The sequence below is a fragment of the Taudactylus pleione genome, unplaced genomic scaffold (assembly GCF_031769625.1).
Source record: "Taudactylus pleione unplaced genomic scaffold, aTauple2 ptg000041l, whole genome shotgun sequence".
Lineage (NCBI taxonomy): Eukaryota > Metazoa > Chordata > Amphibia > Anura > Myobatrachidae > Taudactylus > Taudactylus pleione.
Window position 1 is genome coordinate 45978640 of NW_028284443.1, and position 20103 is coordinate 45998742.

General features: G+C 43.2%; 2 protein-coding genes across 2 annotated transcripts in view; one reads left to right on the forward strand and one right to left on the reverse strand.

Moving 5' to 3' along the window:
• RAB20 (RAB20, member RAS oncogene family) overlaps positions 1-13616 on the reverse strand; it is a 36537-nt gene extending 22921 nt beyond the window's left edge. Inside the window, exon 1 of the mRNA XM_088458381.1 lies at positions 13083-13616. Within this exon, the coding sequence (XP_088314507.1) occupies positions 13083-13257 (175 nt within the window). The 5' untranslated portion in view covers positions 13258-13616. The remainder of the gene's footprint in view (positions 1-13082) is intronic.
• PDCD6IP (programmed cell death 6 interacting protein) lies at positions 13609-17086 on the forward strand. The gene is made up of 2 exons (XM_088458370.1): positions 13609-13696; positions 13876-17086. The coding sequence occupies exon 2, from the start codon at positions 14036-14038 to the stop codon at positions 16634-16636; it is 2601 nt and encodes an 866-aa protein (XP_088314496.1). The 5' UTR covers positions 13609-13696; positions 13876-14035; the 3' UTR covers positions 16637-17086.
• The last annotated feature ends 3017 nt before the right edge of the window (positions 17087-20103 follow it).

A 20103-nucleotide genomic window follows, 5' to 3' on the forward strand; every position in this document is an offset into this window, starting at 1 on the left:
TCCTCCTGCTCTCCAGCATCAGGGTAACCGAATTACACCTCCTTTATGCCCAATGGCTTGGCTCTCACAGTAACATGCCTTTGCAGAATGGGGTAAGCCTATGGACTGAGGTTCTCAGATTCACTTTGCTCACAGTCACATATGTATCTCATGCATCCATTCGTTCCATGTCCAACTGGATCATAGATCATGGCCCTCATTCAGAGCCGTACGCTCTGAGCAGAGCGCACGCTCTGAATGAGGGCCGGGCTCCATTTTCATGGAGCGTCCTCCTGGACGCTCGTATAGCTGTGGGTCACCACCCACAGGCTATACGAGCGTGCTTTTTGATGGCCGCGATGGTCGAGACCATCGCGACCATCGAAATTGCGAGCCGGAGCCTGCGGTTGAGGTTTTCAACCACAAGCTCCGGAGTGATTTTGGCTCTATCAGAGCCAAAATCACTCCCACTGACATCACTAGTGATGTCAGTGGGCCGGCTTCTGACGGGAGGCGTTCCCGTGGGAACGCCCCCGTCAGGGAGGCACGCCCCCGGCACGCCCACCAAAGGGGGCGTGCTGTCAATCAACATTGACAGCACGCCCCCTTTGATCGGACACAACGAGCGAAGGACTTTCCTTCGCTCGTCGCGTCTGGCGCATGCGCACGACGGAGCTCCCTCCGTCGTGCGCATGCTCAGTGCATAACATCGACCCACTTGCGAGCGGACAGCCGCTCGCGAGTGGGTCTGAATCAGGCCCCATGTTCAATAGAAACTACAAAATTACAAAGTTACAGAGCAGCCTCTGCTGTGCTGCTCTGTAATTCCTCATTACTGGCTACCAAAGCTGCAGTGGGTGAGATGAAAGTGTATGCTGTAGGCCTATCTAAAGCAGGGACAACGGAGATATGCTCCTGTGTCATTGCAAGCCCACTGCTAAAAGCTCCATACCTGAGGACAGGCCGTAACAGGTCTAGAAGTAAGTTCACAGCAGGAAGCAACAACAATTAAGCATTCCTCATGTACAGGCAAGAATAAATTAAACTTATTAGATGAATGCTAATACGCAAGTTGCTTAAAACCTCTGGAAAAAAAAAAGGATACAAGAAAAGTGTCTACATCAGGTCATGGTGCATACACACGGGACAGCCGTCAGTGATAACAATATCGCTGAACGATCTCCCAGGTGTGCTGGATGATCGTTATACCGGGTGTGCTGGATGATCGTTATACCGGGTGTGCTGGATGAATGTTATCGTTCTTATCGAGCATTCTAATCGTCCCATGCGTACACATTAGTCCTGCAGCATTGCAGTCCTCAGTCTAGGGAATTCACCCTGGTCAGTAGAACATAGCTATCCACTCCAAGATGGAGTTACTGTGGAGGGAGAGGGTCCAGGAGGGGCATAGTTACTTAAAGAAAGTCTGTAACCGCAGTGACTCATATAGAATACTGCGTATGGTATTTGCTTACTTTAAAACAAAGTAATAGTACTTTAATAAGTTATAATAATTTAGCCCCTAGGAATGGATGATTTTAGAAGGATCACTTTGGGGGCAGGGAGGGGATGTAGTCGGCATCCCAGCAGTCAGGACAATCCTGACAGCAGTCTGAATTACAGCTCCAGAATCCCAACCGCTGAGATCCCGACGGTATAAGGCTTTGGACAAGGCACAAGGGGGAGGGTTAGGGTTTAGCTGCGGGGAGAGGGTAAGGTTAGGGTTACGCTGTGGGAGGGGAGGGTACTTACCTGCAGGCATAGGAATTCTGACTGTGGGGATGCTGCTGTCGATATTCTGACCGCTGGGACTCTGTACCCAACCCGCGGAGAATGTAAAACAATCACATTGGGTATTAATGTTGTAACATGCAACATTTACTATGTGTTAGAGCTGCATAGCTTCTGGTTGCATGTCTGCATGTTCTGAGCTGGTTTACATATTCAGGAATATTAATAAGAGTGTGATCATCTTATTTACTGGCAGGAGCATGTGCACTGATCTCCTGAGAAACTTTGACTCAAACTGGAAAGTCTGACTAACTTTAGATTACATGGTAGGTACACATTAACAAAGATCACCTATTAGTTTTCACAGGCAAAAGTTTCCATGGTTTAAAAATATTTTGATCTATAATTTAGGTCAGAATGTTGTCCCAAAATGTCACTACATAACTTATTTGCCCATCTTAAACCCTAATATGCCACTGATACCACTTTCAGACAGAACCCGGGGCTTGGACCCCGGGTTGTTTCTGGGTCACAGCTCCTACCTCCCTTTCAAACAGCACCTTGGACCTGGGTTATACCTGGGTCAACCCCTTTCACAATGAAGCCGGGTCAGCCCTGAAATATACTGTGTGTTATAAGAAATTGACTGTTTTTTGTACACTTTGAGGTCATGAAAAGTGGGTGGTGACTGCTCACTGCATTGCCTTTACCATGGATGAAGAGTTACTACTGAGTAGCCCGGAGTTCCTGAGCTATTGCTGTGTTTTGCAGTTTCACACAGCAAATGAGAGCCTACTGCAGCTTATTGCCTCCGATTGCCAGCAACTCGCCGATCTTCTCCTCTTTCCAATGAGTCATGCTGTCTCTGTGTCTATTTCTGCAGCTACCCGATTACCTCAGATGCCAGCGCCAGTGTCACGCCTACTCAGCAAGACCGGCCCACTCAGCCAGTGCTCCACCAGCTCAGCCAATCAGCGCTTTACCGCAACCCGGCTTGAAAAAGCAGAGTCGCACCTTTTCACACGGCGGGCAACCCATCTTTAACCCTGGTAACTACCAAGGTCAACGTCCCAAAAATTTAGATTCGGGTTGCCTTTTCACACAGAAAAACGTCCGGGGTCAACCCGGCTCGTGCCCATAAATTACGGTGTAGTTTTCTCTGTGTGAAAGGGGTATAAAAATCTCTTACTGTACAGAAATGGTTTTCATCCACGTAGGATGCATCTTTTATTATATGTAAAAAGTTATTATTTAATACTGACTTCTAATACATCTATACTTGTAGCTTTTGCTGAGTGGGAGGAGCCTCAGAAAAGGACTATGCTGTGTATGCAAATTCCATTACAAAGGAATTGCTTGGCTTTATTGTTTAAATAGTTACATGTAAATAGATGAAGAGACTACCAAACACAACCCTGTATCAAGCATTCAGAACTGCTGTCAGGACTGCTATGCTGTAAACCAGGGATGGGGAACCTCAGGCCCGGGGGCCGTATAAGGCCCTCGGAATAATTTGGACTGGCCCTCGGAGCTTTTTTCTGCTATCCTCATCTGGCTAGCATGGTGCCTAGAATGGTGCACTGCAGCCAGAATCTATGCAGTAGTGCTGCTAGGAGTGTCCTTAGGATGCTTCAGACGGTCACACCGCTGCCCTTACAGCTCCCCAGAGCATCAGGATGTCCCGGGCATTTCTGTAATCTATGGCGATTGTGACCACGCCCCAGTGTGACATCATACAGAGGGGGCGTGGCCTGCAAATAATGTTATATATATCAATATGGCCCTCGGCGGAAAAAAAGTTCCCCACCCCTGCTGTAATCCATACTACTGAATACGGATGCTTATTAGATGTTCATCACAATATGGCCGCCAGTTAGCTACTTCTGATATTTTTTCTAGTGCTCTGAAACACAAGAACTGCAGCCACATACAATTCATTGTCTTCTATTACAGGGTTTCTAACGATATGCCCTAAAGTACCCTCAACAAGTTTTGAGCCTTAATAAGAAGTCTGGTGAATTTTTGACAAGCTGCTGAATCAGCTAACAATTACCATTGAGAAAGAGTGTGCGGGATGTTATGGTGATGAAATAGTTTGTATTAGCTGAAAATAGCTTAATGTTTGATGGCTAGAGCAGAGAGGTTGAGCATATGGAGGGAGTACCTAGAAGGGGGCAGGGAGTATGGTATACTCTCAGTGTCACGCCTCAGCCATTTTATAGTACTCATATGATCCCAAAGCATTTCCAGGAAAAAAGACAAAAAAATAAATAACAACAATGGTGCATATGCAATATAATCTACAGTAAGCATGATCAGCTCAGTTAAAGCTAAAGAATGAAATTAAGATATAAATATGCACTCTGTTGCTACGTGCCAGCTATTTTATTAGTGTTCCTTGATAGAGAATAACAACATCATATATTTTTGAATCTCTATTTATATAGCACCACAATATTACCACAGCACTGTAAAAAGAATATTTACTGTTCATATTAGTCCTTGCCACATTGGAACACACACACACACGCCTCCATTCTAGTCAGCAGCCAATTAACCTATCAGTATATTTTTATATCCACTAAAAATGGACATTGCATTTGATGAGTATGATTCGCTCTCCCTGAAACATGCACTTTTCAGCTTCTCCTTCATCAACCGTAATCCATACCCTGCTCTACAGACTACGCAGTCTCCATCTAGGCATCTGCTCTGCACCACACCTGATCCCGCTATGCCTAATGCCCCAATTGGTCCTATTGTCTCTAACTGCCCCTTAAAATGTAAGCTTTCAAAGGCCAGGCTACCCAGTCTTCCTTCTGTGTTCTTGTCATGTCTTATCCTGAATGGATTCTGTATTCTCTGTTGCTCAAGCTGCATCCTCTCATCTTATTATACATAACTATTCTGTTCATGTATGTCTTGCCAGTCTTCCAAGTCCCCGGCTTAATTTTTCTCTCTGAAAAGTGATTTAGTCAAAAACGCAACCATTCATTTTTACTCTGCCTATTTGTAATGGTCATGTATGTACTTTTGTGATCTTGAGTGCCCCCATCACTCACCTACCCTGTGGTGTTGCAGTAATGTATGTATTATACTTATGCTTTGTACTTACACTATAGTTTTTTGTTATGTATTGTACTTATGCCGTGTAACTGCTGTTTTTAGGTTTACAACCATTGTCCGGCACTGCTGAAACTTTGGGCCTCCTCATAAAAAATAAATCCATATAATGTAACGCACTTTGAGGGCGATTCAATTAGCCATAGGACTTACTGCGGGGTATTAGCTCCCGGAGAAGTACCCGAAGCTATTCAATTATTTCCCGTGGTAAATGCCTGGTAATTCATATCTCCCGAGTTAAGTAGAATAAACAAATGAGAATGTGCTGGTGAATAAAATGCAATTGAACTGTGAAGAACTGGACTAAACAGAACAATTTATTGCACAACAACATTAAAACCATGCATCAACAACAAAACCCGAGAGGTTCCACATAAACGTCATACAGTTGCAATAGACCAATATGAATCTGAATAGTTGCAAATCACATTATTAATGGTAATATTGCTGAAAAAGTATCTTATATTAGTTGCAGGAGTGAACTGAACAGGTTGCAGCACGGTTTAAAAAAAAGTGTATCCATGTGCTTGTTTCACAAGATACAACGTCGTGTTTAAAACAAAATTGTATCCATTAGTATTGGAGATAGTAGAGATACCAATTCTGCAGCCAGCAATAGACAATGAACCAATTATACAAGGACTGATCAGTTTACCAGGGATGTAGTCGGCATCCTAAAGGCGGGTATCCACTTACAGATTCACAAACGAGAGCACGATTCCGACATTCCAGTCGTGCTCTCGTTTGTATATCTAGTGATGTGCCTAGACTGGACGTTCACTCGTTCAGTCCAGGCACATCCCTCATCCCCGCACATGCTGAACCTGACGGGATCGTCACGTTGACCAGCATGTACGGGGCGATGTCGGAAGCGACCAGCGGGCGCGCACATCACTGGTCGCTTCCGACCAAAACATGCCCGATGCATGCGTGATTTGCAAGCGATTGCACGATAACGACATCGTTATCGTGCAATCGCTTGGTTAAATCGCTAAGTGGATACCCCCCTTAAGGCTGCGTATACACCTGTAAATATATCTGTCCAATCTGTCTGGTGGGAAGGAAAATCTGGTCCGCGTCCCAGTGTTTGACATATTTTCCTTCCCACCAGACAGATTGGACAGATATATCTATAGGTGTGCACGCAGCCTAACACTCACTATACTGGCTGCGGGATCCCAATGGGTCAAAATGCAGGCAACTTTATACGGGAAGTATTAGGAGGGTTAGGGTTAGGCTGCAGGAGGGGAAGTTTAGGGCTAGGCTGCAGGGAGGGGTGAGAAGAGTTAGGATGCAGAAGGGGACGGTTAGGGTTAAGCTGTGGCAGGGGTGGGTTAGGGTTGGGTTTAGGGTTAGCCTTAGAATGCTTACTTAAAAAAAAAATCGGCAAAATATTCATCTCTCGGATTCCAACTTTCGAGATGCCGTACCCAACACGTCAGCATAAAACCTTTTTGCTGGTTATATAGCTTATTAGGGAATAAACAGTACCTGTAATTGTTGCTCCAAGCCAGTGTTATACGCCTGTCTCTTGGCTATGCAGCTGACCAGTGGTGTATTGAGCTGCCCAGCTACTAACAGCACAATTGGGGTTCCGAGGTGCACAGTGATTAAGGGAAAGCACGCTAATGGGAACTGCCGCTGAGCTGCTAATGGTGCATAGCAATGTATGATCTGGCTATCACATGAAGGAAATGGAGCACGGTAATGGGAATACCGCCAAGCTGTTAGTGGTGTAGGACAGAGAGTAGTCAGGATAGCACAAGATAGATGAGTGTCCGGCAGTCTCGCTACAGATCAGTGGAAATAACTTTCTTCTGTATATATCAATGCTTAGTATACCACGCTGGCAGACTAATAGGGGGCAATCCAATTCGCTGCAAGTTAGGTCCTGCAGGCCGTCCACACAGCGAACTTGTACTGCGAATTTCATTTGCAATTCAATTCCAAACTCGCATACATTTGTTTAAAGAAATGTTTGCAATTTTTTGTGCACACCCCCCTGAGCAGGTGAGAAGGTAGGGAAAATCTTTATTTTATGGTAAAAATGTCAAGGCACAGTGAAGAACCTCTGGTACACTCCTCCCAATTAACACTCTCACACTTGGAGGGGTTTAAATAACAATTATACATGATAATTTTCAGTTGAATTTCTCTAAAAAGCTCAATAATTGGTTAAAAGATGTGGGATAGGTATTTTATTTATAGGAGAGGGGTTTTAGAACTTGTAGATGAGAGATAAAAAGTGTTTATTATGCCAACGTTTTTCTGTACCCCAAAATGCTGAAAGGACTTTAAGTTGCTGAAAAACACTGTCTTGCTATCATTTTTCCACCATTAATAAAAAAGTGCACAAATCAGCCATTTCACACCTTTTAAAAACCTCCACTACCATCTTTATTGCCACGAACAGCCTTCTATGTGGTACCGCTGTATCAGTTGTTACTTTTTTGGGGTCCACTTTTTCATGCACTTTTCCCAGGTAGCATTTTGTAGAAAAGTCGCACACCCTCACCACCACTAAGCAAATTGGCATTTCAAGTTGGATCTCACATTTCCCTGGTGCGCACATTCATGCAATGTATGCGAGTTTCATGACACAAACTAGCTTTTGCAAACTCGTATCTAATTGGATTGACCCTATATACTGGGGACCGAAGCAGCAGCGTGCTTCATCCACTTCTGTGGACTTTTTCAAGCTGGAACATACCCGGAGCTATGCAATTTCTGCCCGCTGTAACATTGCGATTAGACCCAGAATCACTAGTTAACACAGATTTCTGTTTGCACCTCTGGATGGTGTGAGCAGAAATCCACGTTAAGTGCACCTTCGGGGCAAGTCACAGGCTTACCGCAGGCAGTAACTGAATAACTCTGAGCACTTAAACCGGGAGCTAAAACCCTGCGACTAATTGAACTGCACCCTTTGTAAGGTATTTAGCAAATAACTGACCAAAAAAAACACCACAGAAACTCAGAGTTACCACAGATTTTAGTCATGTATCTCTTACCTTCTGTTTCACAGACCCCCCTACCCCTTCCCCCACCCCACACACACACCAATTTGTCATTATAGGTTCACAATTCACTATCTGATAAATACAAAAAACATAATAATAATAATAAACAGGAAACGTAAGAGCCATGTTAAAAAAAAAAAAAAAAAAAAAAAAAAAGAGAGAAAACTAATATTTTCAGAACAGCAATAATATATATGTACAGTCAGGTGCATAAATATTGGGACATTGACAGAATTTTCATATTTTGGCCTCTATTCACCACCACAATGGCTTTAAAATGAAACAAACAAGATGTGCTTTAACTGCAGATTTTCAGATTTAATTTGAGGGTAATTACATCCAAATCAGGTAAACGGTGTAGGAATTACAACGGTTTCTATATGTGCCTCCCACTTTTTAAGGGGCCAAAAATAATGGGACAAACTAAACAATCCTAAATCTAACTTTCACTTTTTAATACTTTGTTGCAAATCCTTTGCAGGCAATTACAGCCTGAAGTCTGGAACGCATAGACATCACCAGACGCTGGGTTTCATCCCTGGTGATGCTCTGCCAGGCCTCTACTGCAAATGTCTTCAGTTCCTGCTTGTTCTTGGGGCATTTTCCCTTCAGTTTAGTCTTAGTCTTAATCAAGTGAAATGCATGCTCAATCGGATTCAGGTCAGGGGATTGACTTGGCCATTGCATAACATTCCACTTTTTAGCCTTAAAAAACTCTTTGGTTGCTTTTGCAGTATGCTTCGGGTCATTGTCCATCTGCACTGTGAAGCGCCGTCCAGAATTAATTCTGCTGCTTTTGTCAGCAGTCACAGCATCAATAAATACAAGGGAACCAGTTCCATTGGCAGCCATACATGCCCACGCCATGACACTACCACCACCATGCTTCACTGATGAGGTGGTATGTTTTGGATCATGAGCAGTTCCTTTCCTTCTCCATACTCTTCTCTTCCCATCACTCTGGTACAAATTGATCTTTCTCTCATCTGTCCATAGGATGTTGTTCCAGAACTGTAATCGGTTTTTTAGATGTTGTTTGGCAAACTCTAATCTGTTCTTCCTGTTTTTGAGGCTCACCAATGGTTTACATCTTGTGGTGAACCCTCTATATTCACTCTTGTGAAGTCTTCTCTTGATTGTTGACTGACACATATACACCTACCTCCTGGAGAGTGTTCTTGATTTAGCCAACTGTTGTGAAGGGGTTTTTCTTCACCAGGGAAATAATTCTTCTGTCATCCACCACAGTTGTTTTCCGGGTCTTTTGGTGTTGCTGAGCTCTCCGATGCGTTCTTTCTTTTTAAGAATGTTCCAAACAGTTGATTTGGCCACACCTAATGTTTTTGCTATATCTCTGATGGGTTTGTTTTGATTTTTCAGCCTAATGATGGCTTGCTTCACTGATAGTGACAGCTCTTTGGATATCATATTGAGAGTCGACAGCAACTGATTCCAAATGCAAATGTCACACCTAGAATCAACTCCAGACCTTTTACCTGCTTAATTGATAATGAAATAACGAGGGAATAGCCCACACCTGTCCATGAAATAGCTTTTGAGTTGATAGTCCCATTACTTTTGGCCCCTTAAAAAGTGGACGGCACATATAGAAACCGTTGTAATTCCTACACCGTTTACCTGATTTGGATGTAATTACCCTCAAATTAAATCTCAGTTAAAGCACATCTTGTTTGTTTCATTTCAAAGCCATTGTGGTGGTGAATAGAGGCCAAAATATGAAAATTCTGTCAATGTCCCAATATTTATGCACCTAACTGTATATATTTTATATATGCACTAATAAAGAAAAGGTTACGTCCGGATAGCAAGTACATTTCAGCCAATGCTAATAACAAACAGAACTGTTCTGAATATTCTTTGGGGCCAATCCAATTATACGCGATGCACTCGTAGGTGCAAGTCATCGCGACAACGCCGCACTTGTCGGCAGTCTGTGTACAAACAGGGCTGTATACAAACTTGAGCGTGCTCACCCTGAAAAAGGGCCGTGAGGGATGAGAGATAGGGTGCCATTGCCGGCGTCTGAACGCCGTGGCAAAACGCACCTCTAGCAGCTAATTGGATTACCCCACAGTGCAGTGATTCCCAAACTTGGTCCTCAAGGCACACTAACAGCCCTGGTTTTAGTGATATCCATGCAAAGGCACAGATGGTTAAATCAAATTACTGAGGTACTAATTAAGTCACCTGTGCTCAAGTATGGCTATCCTTAAAACCTGGACTGTTAGTGTGCCTTGAGGACAGTGGTTGGGAACCCCTGCCATAGTGTGACAAACTACTACCTACTTAATCATAGGACGGTTAAAAGAGATCAGTTTTACTTATTTCTGCATAGGCCGAATAGTCTCACCCATTATAATTTGTGTTTCATACTCCTTTAAACTTCAAATATACATTAGCTCTGCAAGTGTACAGATGGTCAACAGCTGTTCAATAGAAAAATACCCCAACACTTGATGCTGTTCCTACTTTCTCGTATCGAATATTTATACTATTGTCTTCATAACAATGTATTTCAAAACTTTTCATCACTTGTAAATTAAACATCGTTTTAAAGGGTTTGCCCCGGCTCATGGAACAAACTTGAGCCAACATACAGAATAAAACAACAGTCCTAGTACTACAATATAGTGACGCAAACCACTATGTCTATATGCATAAATACAAGTATCCAGTAAAAATGCAAAGAATATGATGACTTCATAAGACCAAAGACTACTAAACACCAATGCAGCTAACTAACCAAGGCTAACAGCATTAAAAATAGGATGTATTAATTTGTATGGGATAATCACCAACACTGCATTCTAGAATTACAATTCCATATTTAAATATATTGGGGCTGATGAAAAGTTGAACGCAAGTTGACCATAGTTGGTCACACAGTGTGTGCATTGTTGTACACATCTGTGCTACTGGGCATATCCGTACATTTGTATTCATAGCCATCATCACTATCAGTTCTCCCTTGCACCCCCCTCCCTCTCCATGGTGCAAAAGATCAGTTTTAAAACATGCATAATTGTTCATATGCCCAACTTTGTATAGCCTAGCAACTTCAATGTCACACCCTCACTGAACTCTGCCTACTTGTGATCACCCGTTACCTCCCAGTTATGACCCTTCAGCTACAAGTTGGTTGACATGCGACTGAGTAGCAAATGACTCCATCACCTTTACTTCCATACACTCAGTTTCAGAGCATGCGCAGTGTAAAAACACTCAAGACACATTGCAAAACTGACTTCTGCTCCATTCTGCCTTAGCCTCAGAAAAATGCAGAAGGCCCTATTTATCAAACAAGGGGCGGGATGCATGATGTTTCGCAGGCGGGATGCAATGAATTCCAACGGTAACGCCGGTATGCATTACGATCGCCGTAAAGGACCACTCTGTCGGAAAGAGCGGTCCTTTGCGAATTAGGTACTTTCGGGTCTATGACCCAGAAGCCCCTCTGGCGTCCTTCTGCGCGTGCACAGAAGTACGCACTGGCCGCAGGGCATGCTGGGAGGGATCAGTTTGGATCCCTCTATTAGCACTCTCCCGATAGAACCCCATAGGTTTCTATAGCTAATGCAGTCAGGAAGATAGCGTTACCCACCGCATCCAGGCTTGGTGCATATGAGAAATGTGGTCAAACCCGCATTTTGGTGGTTTGACTGCATTTCTCCCTTTCGAGCATCTCATCCATTAACACTCACTACCAGTATAATACTGTAGATCACACTGGTAAATGCACAAATTAAGAACAAGCTAACAATGTATCAGTAAAACACATTTTTTTTATGCATTATATGCATTGAACGCCAGCATCCCGACCGCTGGTCAATCATATGTATTCCTGCTAGCAAGTGTGTGTATGTGTATAAGACTTACAGAAAAAGTAATAGGGTCTGAAGAAACAGGGTCCAGAGCACATAACATACAAATTTATTGTAATGATTTGTTGGTTACAACATACTTTTCTGCTTTACGTACTGAATAGTGTACTCACTTGGTAAAGCAACACAAAACTAAATATCCCACAAATGGAGAAGAGAAGACACTAAGACAGACACTTCTCTTTTTCACTTGTACAATTAATGGAAATTGTGACATGGGAAACTCTATTATGTTAACATTCTACAGATCGTATGAAAAGTATCTATACATAGCAGTCTGATGGTTATATTAGGTTATTATATAGTCTGAACTATGTCACATATAGTGCTGCGCTAAGCTGTAGAATTGCATGGTTCTAGAAAATGATTTATTAAAAGTTAATGTTTATGTCATGCAGTGCATGATCTTGGCAGGGTACTTCAGATAAAGAGACCAATGTAGGAGTACAGAATACTATACCTAAAAGGACAATTTACTAAGAGCATACTTTACAAATCGGTTCCCATCAAACTTCCAGACTATTTACAGTTATTTCCTAACGTGATTGACTATTGGAGGCGGCCACAGATTCACCAAGCTGAGGGAAAAATTAAATCTTTTGTAGTTCACCCCCTGAATGTTAACATACTGTAGGGACATTACCTTTCATACACTTAATAATGAAGACTCCTGTAATACATATTAAAAAATGTCATAACAATATTTTCTCTTTATGTAGTATAGTATAGTTGTATGTGTAGGTCTAATGTCTCTCTACTAGAGCTTTGCCGACATTGGGCACATGGTATAAAGTAGACTCTGTTCTACATTCACTAAAGAAGTTTGTTGCAGACTCATCTTTAGAAAACAAACTATAAAATAATTATTTTGTGAATAATTGTAAAAACAAAAACAGATGTGAATCAAACCCTCCCAAAGTTAAACACAAATACACATATTTCAGGTAATGCCACATGAATTATTTCCTTGTATAAGTTGTCTCAAGAATTTCTTAAAATAGTATGTGATGGTATTTGCGGAGAAGATTGACAAACAGCACTTTATAATGTAGGCTATAGGCAACTGTATACTAGCTCTATAGGCAATTGTATACTAGCTCTATAGGCAACTGTATACTAGCTCTATAGGCAACTATTTTAGTTCTTGCTAGAATTCAGCATTTCTTAGCAGATGTTTTGTCTACTTATAATAATGTTGCTCTTTATTTAATAGTGGAATACTAAAGAGACAACATATAGACAGGATAAATACAGTACAACAATGATAGATATATATGATATATAGATATATGTGGGACATTTACTTGTAACACTATAAGTACTGTACCTGCAGTGTCCCAAATGGATATGTTGTAAGGTCCCCACTGCTTAAGGTAGAAAGCTCCCCCAACTGTGCTGACTGTGTCCTGGAACCTCTTTTCCATGTACCGGTGCAGGAGGGAGGTTTTCCCCACGTTCATGTCCCCCAGAAGTACAATCTTCAAGTCTGGTTTCTTCATCATGCTGCCAAGGAGGTAGGAGGCAGCAAAACCCCAAGTGCGGGTGATGGGTAGCAATGCTGCAGTCGCCTAGGTGGTCTGGGTCCATGCACTGTAAGGAGCTTTATAGCCCCATCTACCCTCGTAAGAGGCTGAGGGCAGGTGTGGGGGCGCCCTGGCGACCCATTGCCCCCTGGCACTATGCCCCTGATTAGTACATGGAGAGTGAGTGATCGGGGGTGTCTCTGTCGCTTCCTCTGCTGCACCACTCGCAGTCGCCGCACTTCTGCAGAACTTTGCTAACTTGGCAAAACAGGGACGGGATAGAGAGAGGGCAGGAAGTCAGTTCCCTCATCATCATCAGCCCCCTCCCCTGCCGGCTCCGCCCCCTCCCATAATAATGTGCAGCGCTCAGATGCTGGAAGCAACACCAGCACCATACTGACCGGCTCCCCCAGCTCATGTACGTATGCAGCACCTTGTGTCCCCCGCTTTCCCGGCCGGAAGGTGGCAGCAGCGAGCGCTGTGTTGTTAATACCTGTGTGTGTCTGTGTGAGTCCCGGATCCCAGTAATAGTTTATACTGTATGATGAGCCTATGCGGGCTGGTGACAGGAAGTGACAGTGCGCTCTCATCCTGCAGGTGACTCAGACGCAGCACAGCAGCAGCAGCACCTTGTGACCGAGTGACGGGAGGAGGCGGCACCCGGAAACAGCTTCTCTCGCTCGGCCGATACTGACGGCGCACGGGAGAGTCAGAGCCGTCATTACATCCCGATCTCCAGCACTCAGCAGCAGCCGCCATGGCCTCCTTTATCTCCGTGCCGCTGAAGAAGACGTCGGAGGTGGAGCTGGTGAAGCCGCTGTGTAAGTTCATCCAGAACACATACCCGCCCGGGGCCGAGCAGGCCGAGTACTGCCGGGCGGTGGAGGAGCTGAGCAAGCTGCGGAAGAGCGCGGTGGGCCGGCCGCTAGACAAGCATGAGAGCTCGCTGGACACCGTCATGCGCTACTACGACCAGCTCGGCTCCATCGAGCCCAAGTTCCCGTTCGCGGAGGGCCAGCTCTGCCTCACCTTCACCTGGAAGGACGCCTTCGACAAGGGCTCGCTGTTCGGGGGCTCGGTGAAGCTCGGCCTGCCCAGCCTGGGCTACGAGAAGACCTGCGTACTATTCAACATCGGGGCCCTGGCCAGCCAGATCGCCTCCGAGCAGAACCTGGACAACGACGAAGCCCTGAAAGCCGCCTCCAGGTACTACCAGCTGTCCGCCGGGGCCTTCTCCCACATTAAAGACACCGTGCTGTCTGCCCTCAACCGGGACCCCACCGTGGATATCTCTCCAGACACGGTGGGCACGCTGAGTGTCATCATGCTGGCCCAGGCCCAGGAGGTCTTCTTCCTGAAAGCTACCAGAGACAAGATGAAGGATGCCCTCATTGCCAAGCTGGCCAACCAGGCTGCCGATTTCTATGGCGATGCCTTCAAGCAGTGCCAGTACAAAGATGCTCTGCCCAAGGAGGTCTTCCCAGTGCTAGCTGCCAAGCATGGCATCATGCAGGCCCATGCCGAGTACCACCAGTCCGTCCTGGCAAAGCAGCAGAAGAAATTTGGGGAAGAGGTTGGCAGGTTGCAGCATGCCACAGATCTGGTGAAAACTGTGTCCTCCAGGTATGATGAATATGTCAGCGTCAAAGACCTGTCTGATAAAATCAGCCGTGCCCTCACTGCTGCAAAGAAAGACAACGACTTCATTTACCATGACCGAGTCCCAGATTTAAAAGATCTTGATCCAATTGGGAAAGCTGCTCTTGTGAAACCAACTCCTGTAACCTCCCCACTCAGCCCGAAGTACAGTGATCTGTTTGAAAAGATGGTACCTTTGGCAATACAGCAGTCCCTGAGTGTCTACAATCAGAGGAAGGCGGATCTCATCAACACAACCATTGCTAAGATGAGAGATGCTACAACTTTATGTAATGGAGTACTTGCTTCTTTAAATCTTCCTGCTGCTATTGAAGATGTGTCTGGTGACAGTATCCCCCAGTCCATTTTGCAGAAGTCAAAGGCTGTAATCGAGCAAGGTGGTATCCAGACAATTGACCAGTTAATCAGAGACCTTCCAGAACTTCTCCAGAGAAATAAAGAAATTCTTGATGCATCGCTGAAGTTTTTGGATGAAGAGGAAGCTACAGACAATGAGTTAAAATCAAAGTTTAAGGAAAGATGGCAAAGAACACCTTCCAATGACCTTTACAAACCTCTAAGAACTGAGGGCAGCAACTTCCGTACCTATTTGGATAAAGCGGTTGGAGCAGATGCCGTTGTAAAAGAGCGTTACCAGTCTCAGCGTGAAGCAATATCAATTTTGTGTAAGGGAGAAGCAGAACTCAATGGGGCAATTCCTTCTGCCAACCCAGCAAAAACCATGCAGGGCAGCGAGGTTGTGACCACATTGAAATCCTTGTTGGCCAACTTGGATGAAGTAAAGAAAGAAAGAGAGCAACTGGAAAATGATATCAAGTCTGTCAATTTTGACATGACCACCAAATTTCTGAGTGCTTTGGCACAGGATGGAGCCATTAACGAAGAAGCTTTATCGGTGACTGAGCTTGATCGCATCTATGGAAGCTACACTGATAAAATGCAGAAAAACCTGGCAAAGCAGGAGGAATTAATAAGCAATATTCAAGTTTCCCACCAGGAATTTTCAAAGATGAAGCAATCAAACACTGAAGCTAACTTAAGAGAAGAAGTTTTGAAAAAATTGGCTGCTGGGCATGACAGCTACATAGAGATTGTAGCTAATCTGAAAGAAGGCACAAAGTTTTACAATGACCTCACTGAAATCTTGTTGAAGTTCCAAGGCAAGTGCAGTGATATTGTATTTGCCCGGAAGACAGAAAGAGATGAATTGCTGAAGGATTTGCAGCAAAGTATTGCCAGAGAACCAAGTGCTCCTTCAATGCCAGTAGTACCAAGTTACCAGAATGCAGCACCCACCCCTCCTGCTGCAACATCAGGCATTCCCACACCAGCACCAAGAAATGTCTACTCTAATAAACAGCCCCCACCGCGTCCTCCTCCACCATCCGTTCCTGCAAGTGTTCCAGCTCCTGTTAGTGCAGCGCAAAATATGACTCCTGCAGTACCAGGTGCCTCTGCCCCAGCACCCACACAGCCTCTTCCTAGCACTATGCCTTCACAGGCACAGGGTCCTCCATTCCCTACCTACCCAGGATATACAGGTTATTATGGAATGCCTATGCCTGTTGGTTATAATCCATATATGTATGGCCAAAACATGCCTCCTTACTTGTACCAACCACAGGCAGGTCAGGCCCCTTACCCAACTCAGCAACCTGGTTATCCATACCCTCAGCCACCTTTTCATCAACCTCAGTAAGAAGTGTTTAGAAACAAATGCTTTGTTAAGAAACTAAAATAAAAACAAAGAACTTTTGCTGGCATTAAGTGCCCTATATAAGAAATATAAAACTCCCTAATATCTGTCTTGAGTTCTAAGAACAGTTTGAGTTAAACTTCTGAGTGCACTAAGCTGTATCTGCCTGCATACTTTCAAGCGTGATCAGAATGAAAAAATGACTCATAGTTTTGCCTGACAAAGATGACCTTAACACTGGTCTGGGGATACTTTGATAATGTACACACGCCCCTGGTATCGCTATGCTTTTTCATATATTAAAATTGGGATGTTCTTTATTTTATTTTTCTTTCTTTTCTTTTTCTTCCTTACTCTATTTCTTTAGTTTGGTTATTGTATGCTATTTTTGTCTATTAATCAAAAAGCCTTGTAAATCATAATGAAAAATAAACTTAAAAAAAGCACAACAAAGCTTGAGAAAATTTAATCTAAGATGTATAATTTAACCTATACTTTATAAAGCCATTACTACATTTTGCAAACTTTGTTTTGGCTGAATTTATTTTCGTACATAGCCTGTGTAGCTCTTTTGGTACAGAAATAAGCTTTTGACCATATGTGAATAATGTACTTTCCTTGGTATGATGTGCCAGTAATTATTCAGAGATTCTAAAAACATGAATGGTTGAAGAAAAAGGTTCTTAAAGAGCTATAAAAACATATGCTGAATATTGATATACTTCAATATGAAAAGATCTTTCAACATTCGCAAATAGAAGTTCATACTGTGACAGTGGTGGAGATATTTGATATGTAACCATACTATCCACCTCACTGCAATCTTTTGTCCTGTAATGACTCACCCAGAAGTATGGCTTACACAGGGAACTGTTTCTCATAGATGTCTTTATATAGTGACTGGAAACTCATTGCCAATACTGGAGCAATAGTTGTTTTATTAAAGTGGTATAAATGAGTGAGGTAGGTGGTAGCATTGTATATAGCTGTGTTGTGTTCAAGGTTCTGCTAAAATTCTATTTGTTTCTGGTTCACAATGTTAGAACAAAAAATATGGTAACCTGAAAATAGGAACAATCCAGTTCAGTTTCCTATACTTTGTTATATAACTGTGTATGTATCATAACCGCTTGTACCACGTTAAGGGGCCTATCCATTTGCCGACTTTCTGCACGATGCGACCAAGGTTTTGGTGGGAACGTGCAGAAAGTCTGCAAGTGGATACCCGGCAAGGACCAGCGATGCGCGTGCACGCTGGGTCCTTGCCGACCCCAACTATCTATCGAACATGCCCGTCAACCTGAAGACGGTCGTCCGGTTCGGCATGTTAATAGATACGGAGGTTGGGCTCCTGCACTGAAGATGTTCAGTGATTGTCTTTCATCGCGGTGCGCGCACCTCAATGACATGAAAGTCTGAACGCTTGACGTTCAGACTTTCATGTCGTTAAATGGATAGGCCCCTTTAGTGTGTTTTGTGTTATACTCTTTATATAATATATATTTTAGAGCGCTTATTGTTTTTGTTGCTCCATTTAGGTCTTGAGGGATAATAATTATCAGCACAGATCCCTTGTCATATCTGTTAATAAACTAATATAGCATATGAAGTAGGAATATTGTAACACTTGTACTCTTGATCCAGGAGGTGCAGGACTGAGAAACACCATACTTCTAATATATTGGTCCTGTTTATGATTCCATATTTCTTTTCACAATCCCAAAGGCTGCAGTGTCGGCCGATCTGCCGTTGGTGTATCCGTCAGCACAGTGTGTACCCAGCTTTACTGTGATGTTGTAAGCATTTAATGTAGCTGTTGGTGTAAGCTGAACATTTGGGGCCAAATGTAATAGGGTGAGAGTTTAGAAAATGTGAGTTTTGCAGTAAAACTCTGACACTAATACATTGATCGAGTTGTATTTTCAAAACAGGAAACACCTGGATGAGAGTTTAAATCTTGAGTTTTTTGAGTCTGAAAAACATGCACGTTTCCATGTTCTGTGACTTTTTATTACATTGGCTGAGTTTATAAATGTGACAGTTTTCTCTCACATTTTCTAAACTCTCACCCTATTGCATTTGGCCCTTGATGACCATAATATTTTATGTTCACAGAACCAATCTGCTGAAAACTATCATGTTTCCTATAATTTGATAGTCTAGTCTAAACTTTCTCGGGAGCAAAGTGAGCATGATCCAACCAGTACAGTATCATTTTCTGGCATATTTATACTTGCCCAGGAAATGGCTCACACAGATTTGAAAAAGGGATTTGGCTGTACTACACGTCCACTGTAAAAATGTGAGGTTTGTTTTTACAGCTATTTACCTTGGCAGGTCTGATTTAACCACATTTCATCTGCACAGTTCCACCACTACATGAATAGGTTAGTAGTAAATATATTGGATATACATCCTGCAGCCCAACAATTGTTGCAGAACCAGAAATCCTACCTTGCTTTACCTGCTGAGATTGTTCTGACAGAGGCTACCCTGCGGATATCATATGGCGATCTGTTTTTAGGTACCTTTTGTGTTTTTGTTTCTGATTTTTTATTTTCCTTGACAATACAAAACTTGCAGAAAGCAGGTAAATTGGCATGAATGAGCGTACATTCACAGATTGCATTTTAATGTCTACTAAGTCATTTTAACGTTATAGAACTTTTGTTCAGAAAAATAAAATAAAGGACATTACACCTGTACAAACCTTCTAACTCTAGGGGGTAAATTTACTTAAGTGAGAGTTTTTAGAAGTGAGTTTTAAGTGATGTTGCCTGTAGCAACCAGTCAGATTCTACTTCACATTTAACTAGCACCTTCTAGAAGATGATAGCTAGAATCTGATTGGTTGCTATGGGCAGCATCACTTTTAAAACTCACTTCTAAAAACTGTCACTTCAGTAAATTTACTCCTAGCAGTAAATATTCTATTTTGGGTGCACTGATTTACTTAATAGTTTATTACATATATGGGAGATGTATCAATTAGCTTCTAGCCATCCTTTTATATAATGTACTTTATAAATGATAGAAGCTGATTAGTTACTTTAGGCAACTTCTCCCATTGTCCTCTTTAGGTTTGATACATCTATCCCATAATCGCTGAATAAAGTCTGACTGCTCAGCACATACTGTTATAAGTTTCTGATGCAAATTGGATTTGCTGGCAGTACACAGTATATTTATATACATTTTAAAATACATTTCTATTTTCATATGTGTTCCTTTTCAATCTGGACATTTGTAATGTATATGATTGTGCATAAGTGCTGAGATCAGGATCAGGCAGACCAAACAAAGTACAGGGGGCCTGATTCAGACCCGCTCGCAAGCGGGTCGATGGTGCCCTAGTGCGCATGCGCACGACGGAGGGAGCTCCGCCGTGCGCATGCGTGAGACCCGCATAGCGACAGCCAAGCTGTCGCTATGGGTCTCGCACCAAAGGGGGCGTGCTGTCGATGGTGAGT

Excerpts from the sequence above, each read along its gene's own strand:
- PDCD6IP (XM_088458370.1), top strand. The coding sequence starts at position 14,036 with ATGGCCTCCTTTATCTCCGTGCCGCTGAAGAAGACGTCGGAGGTGGAG.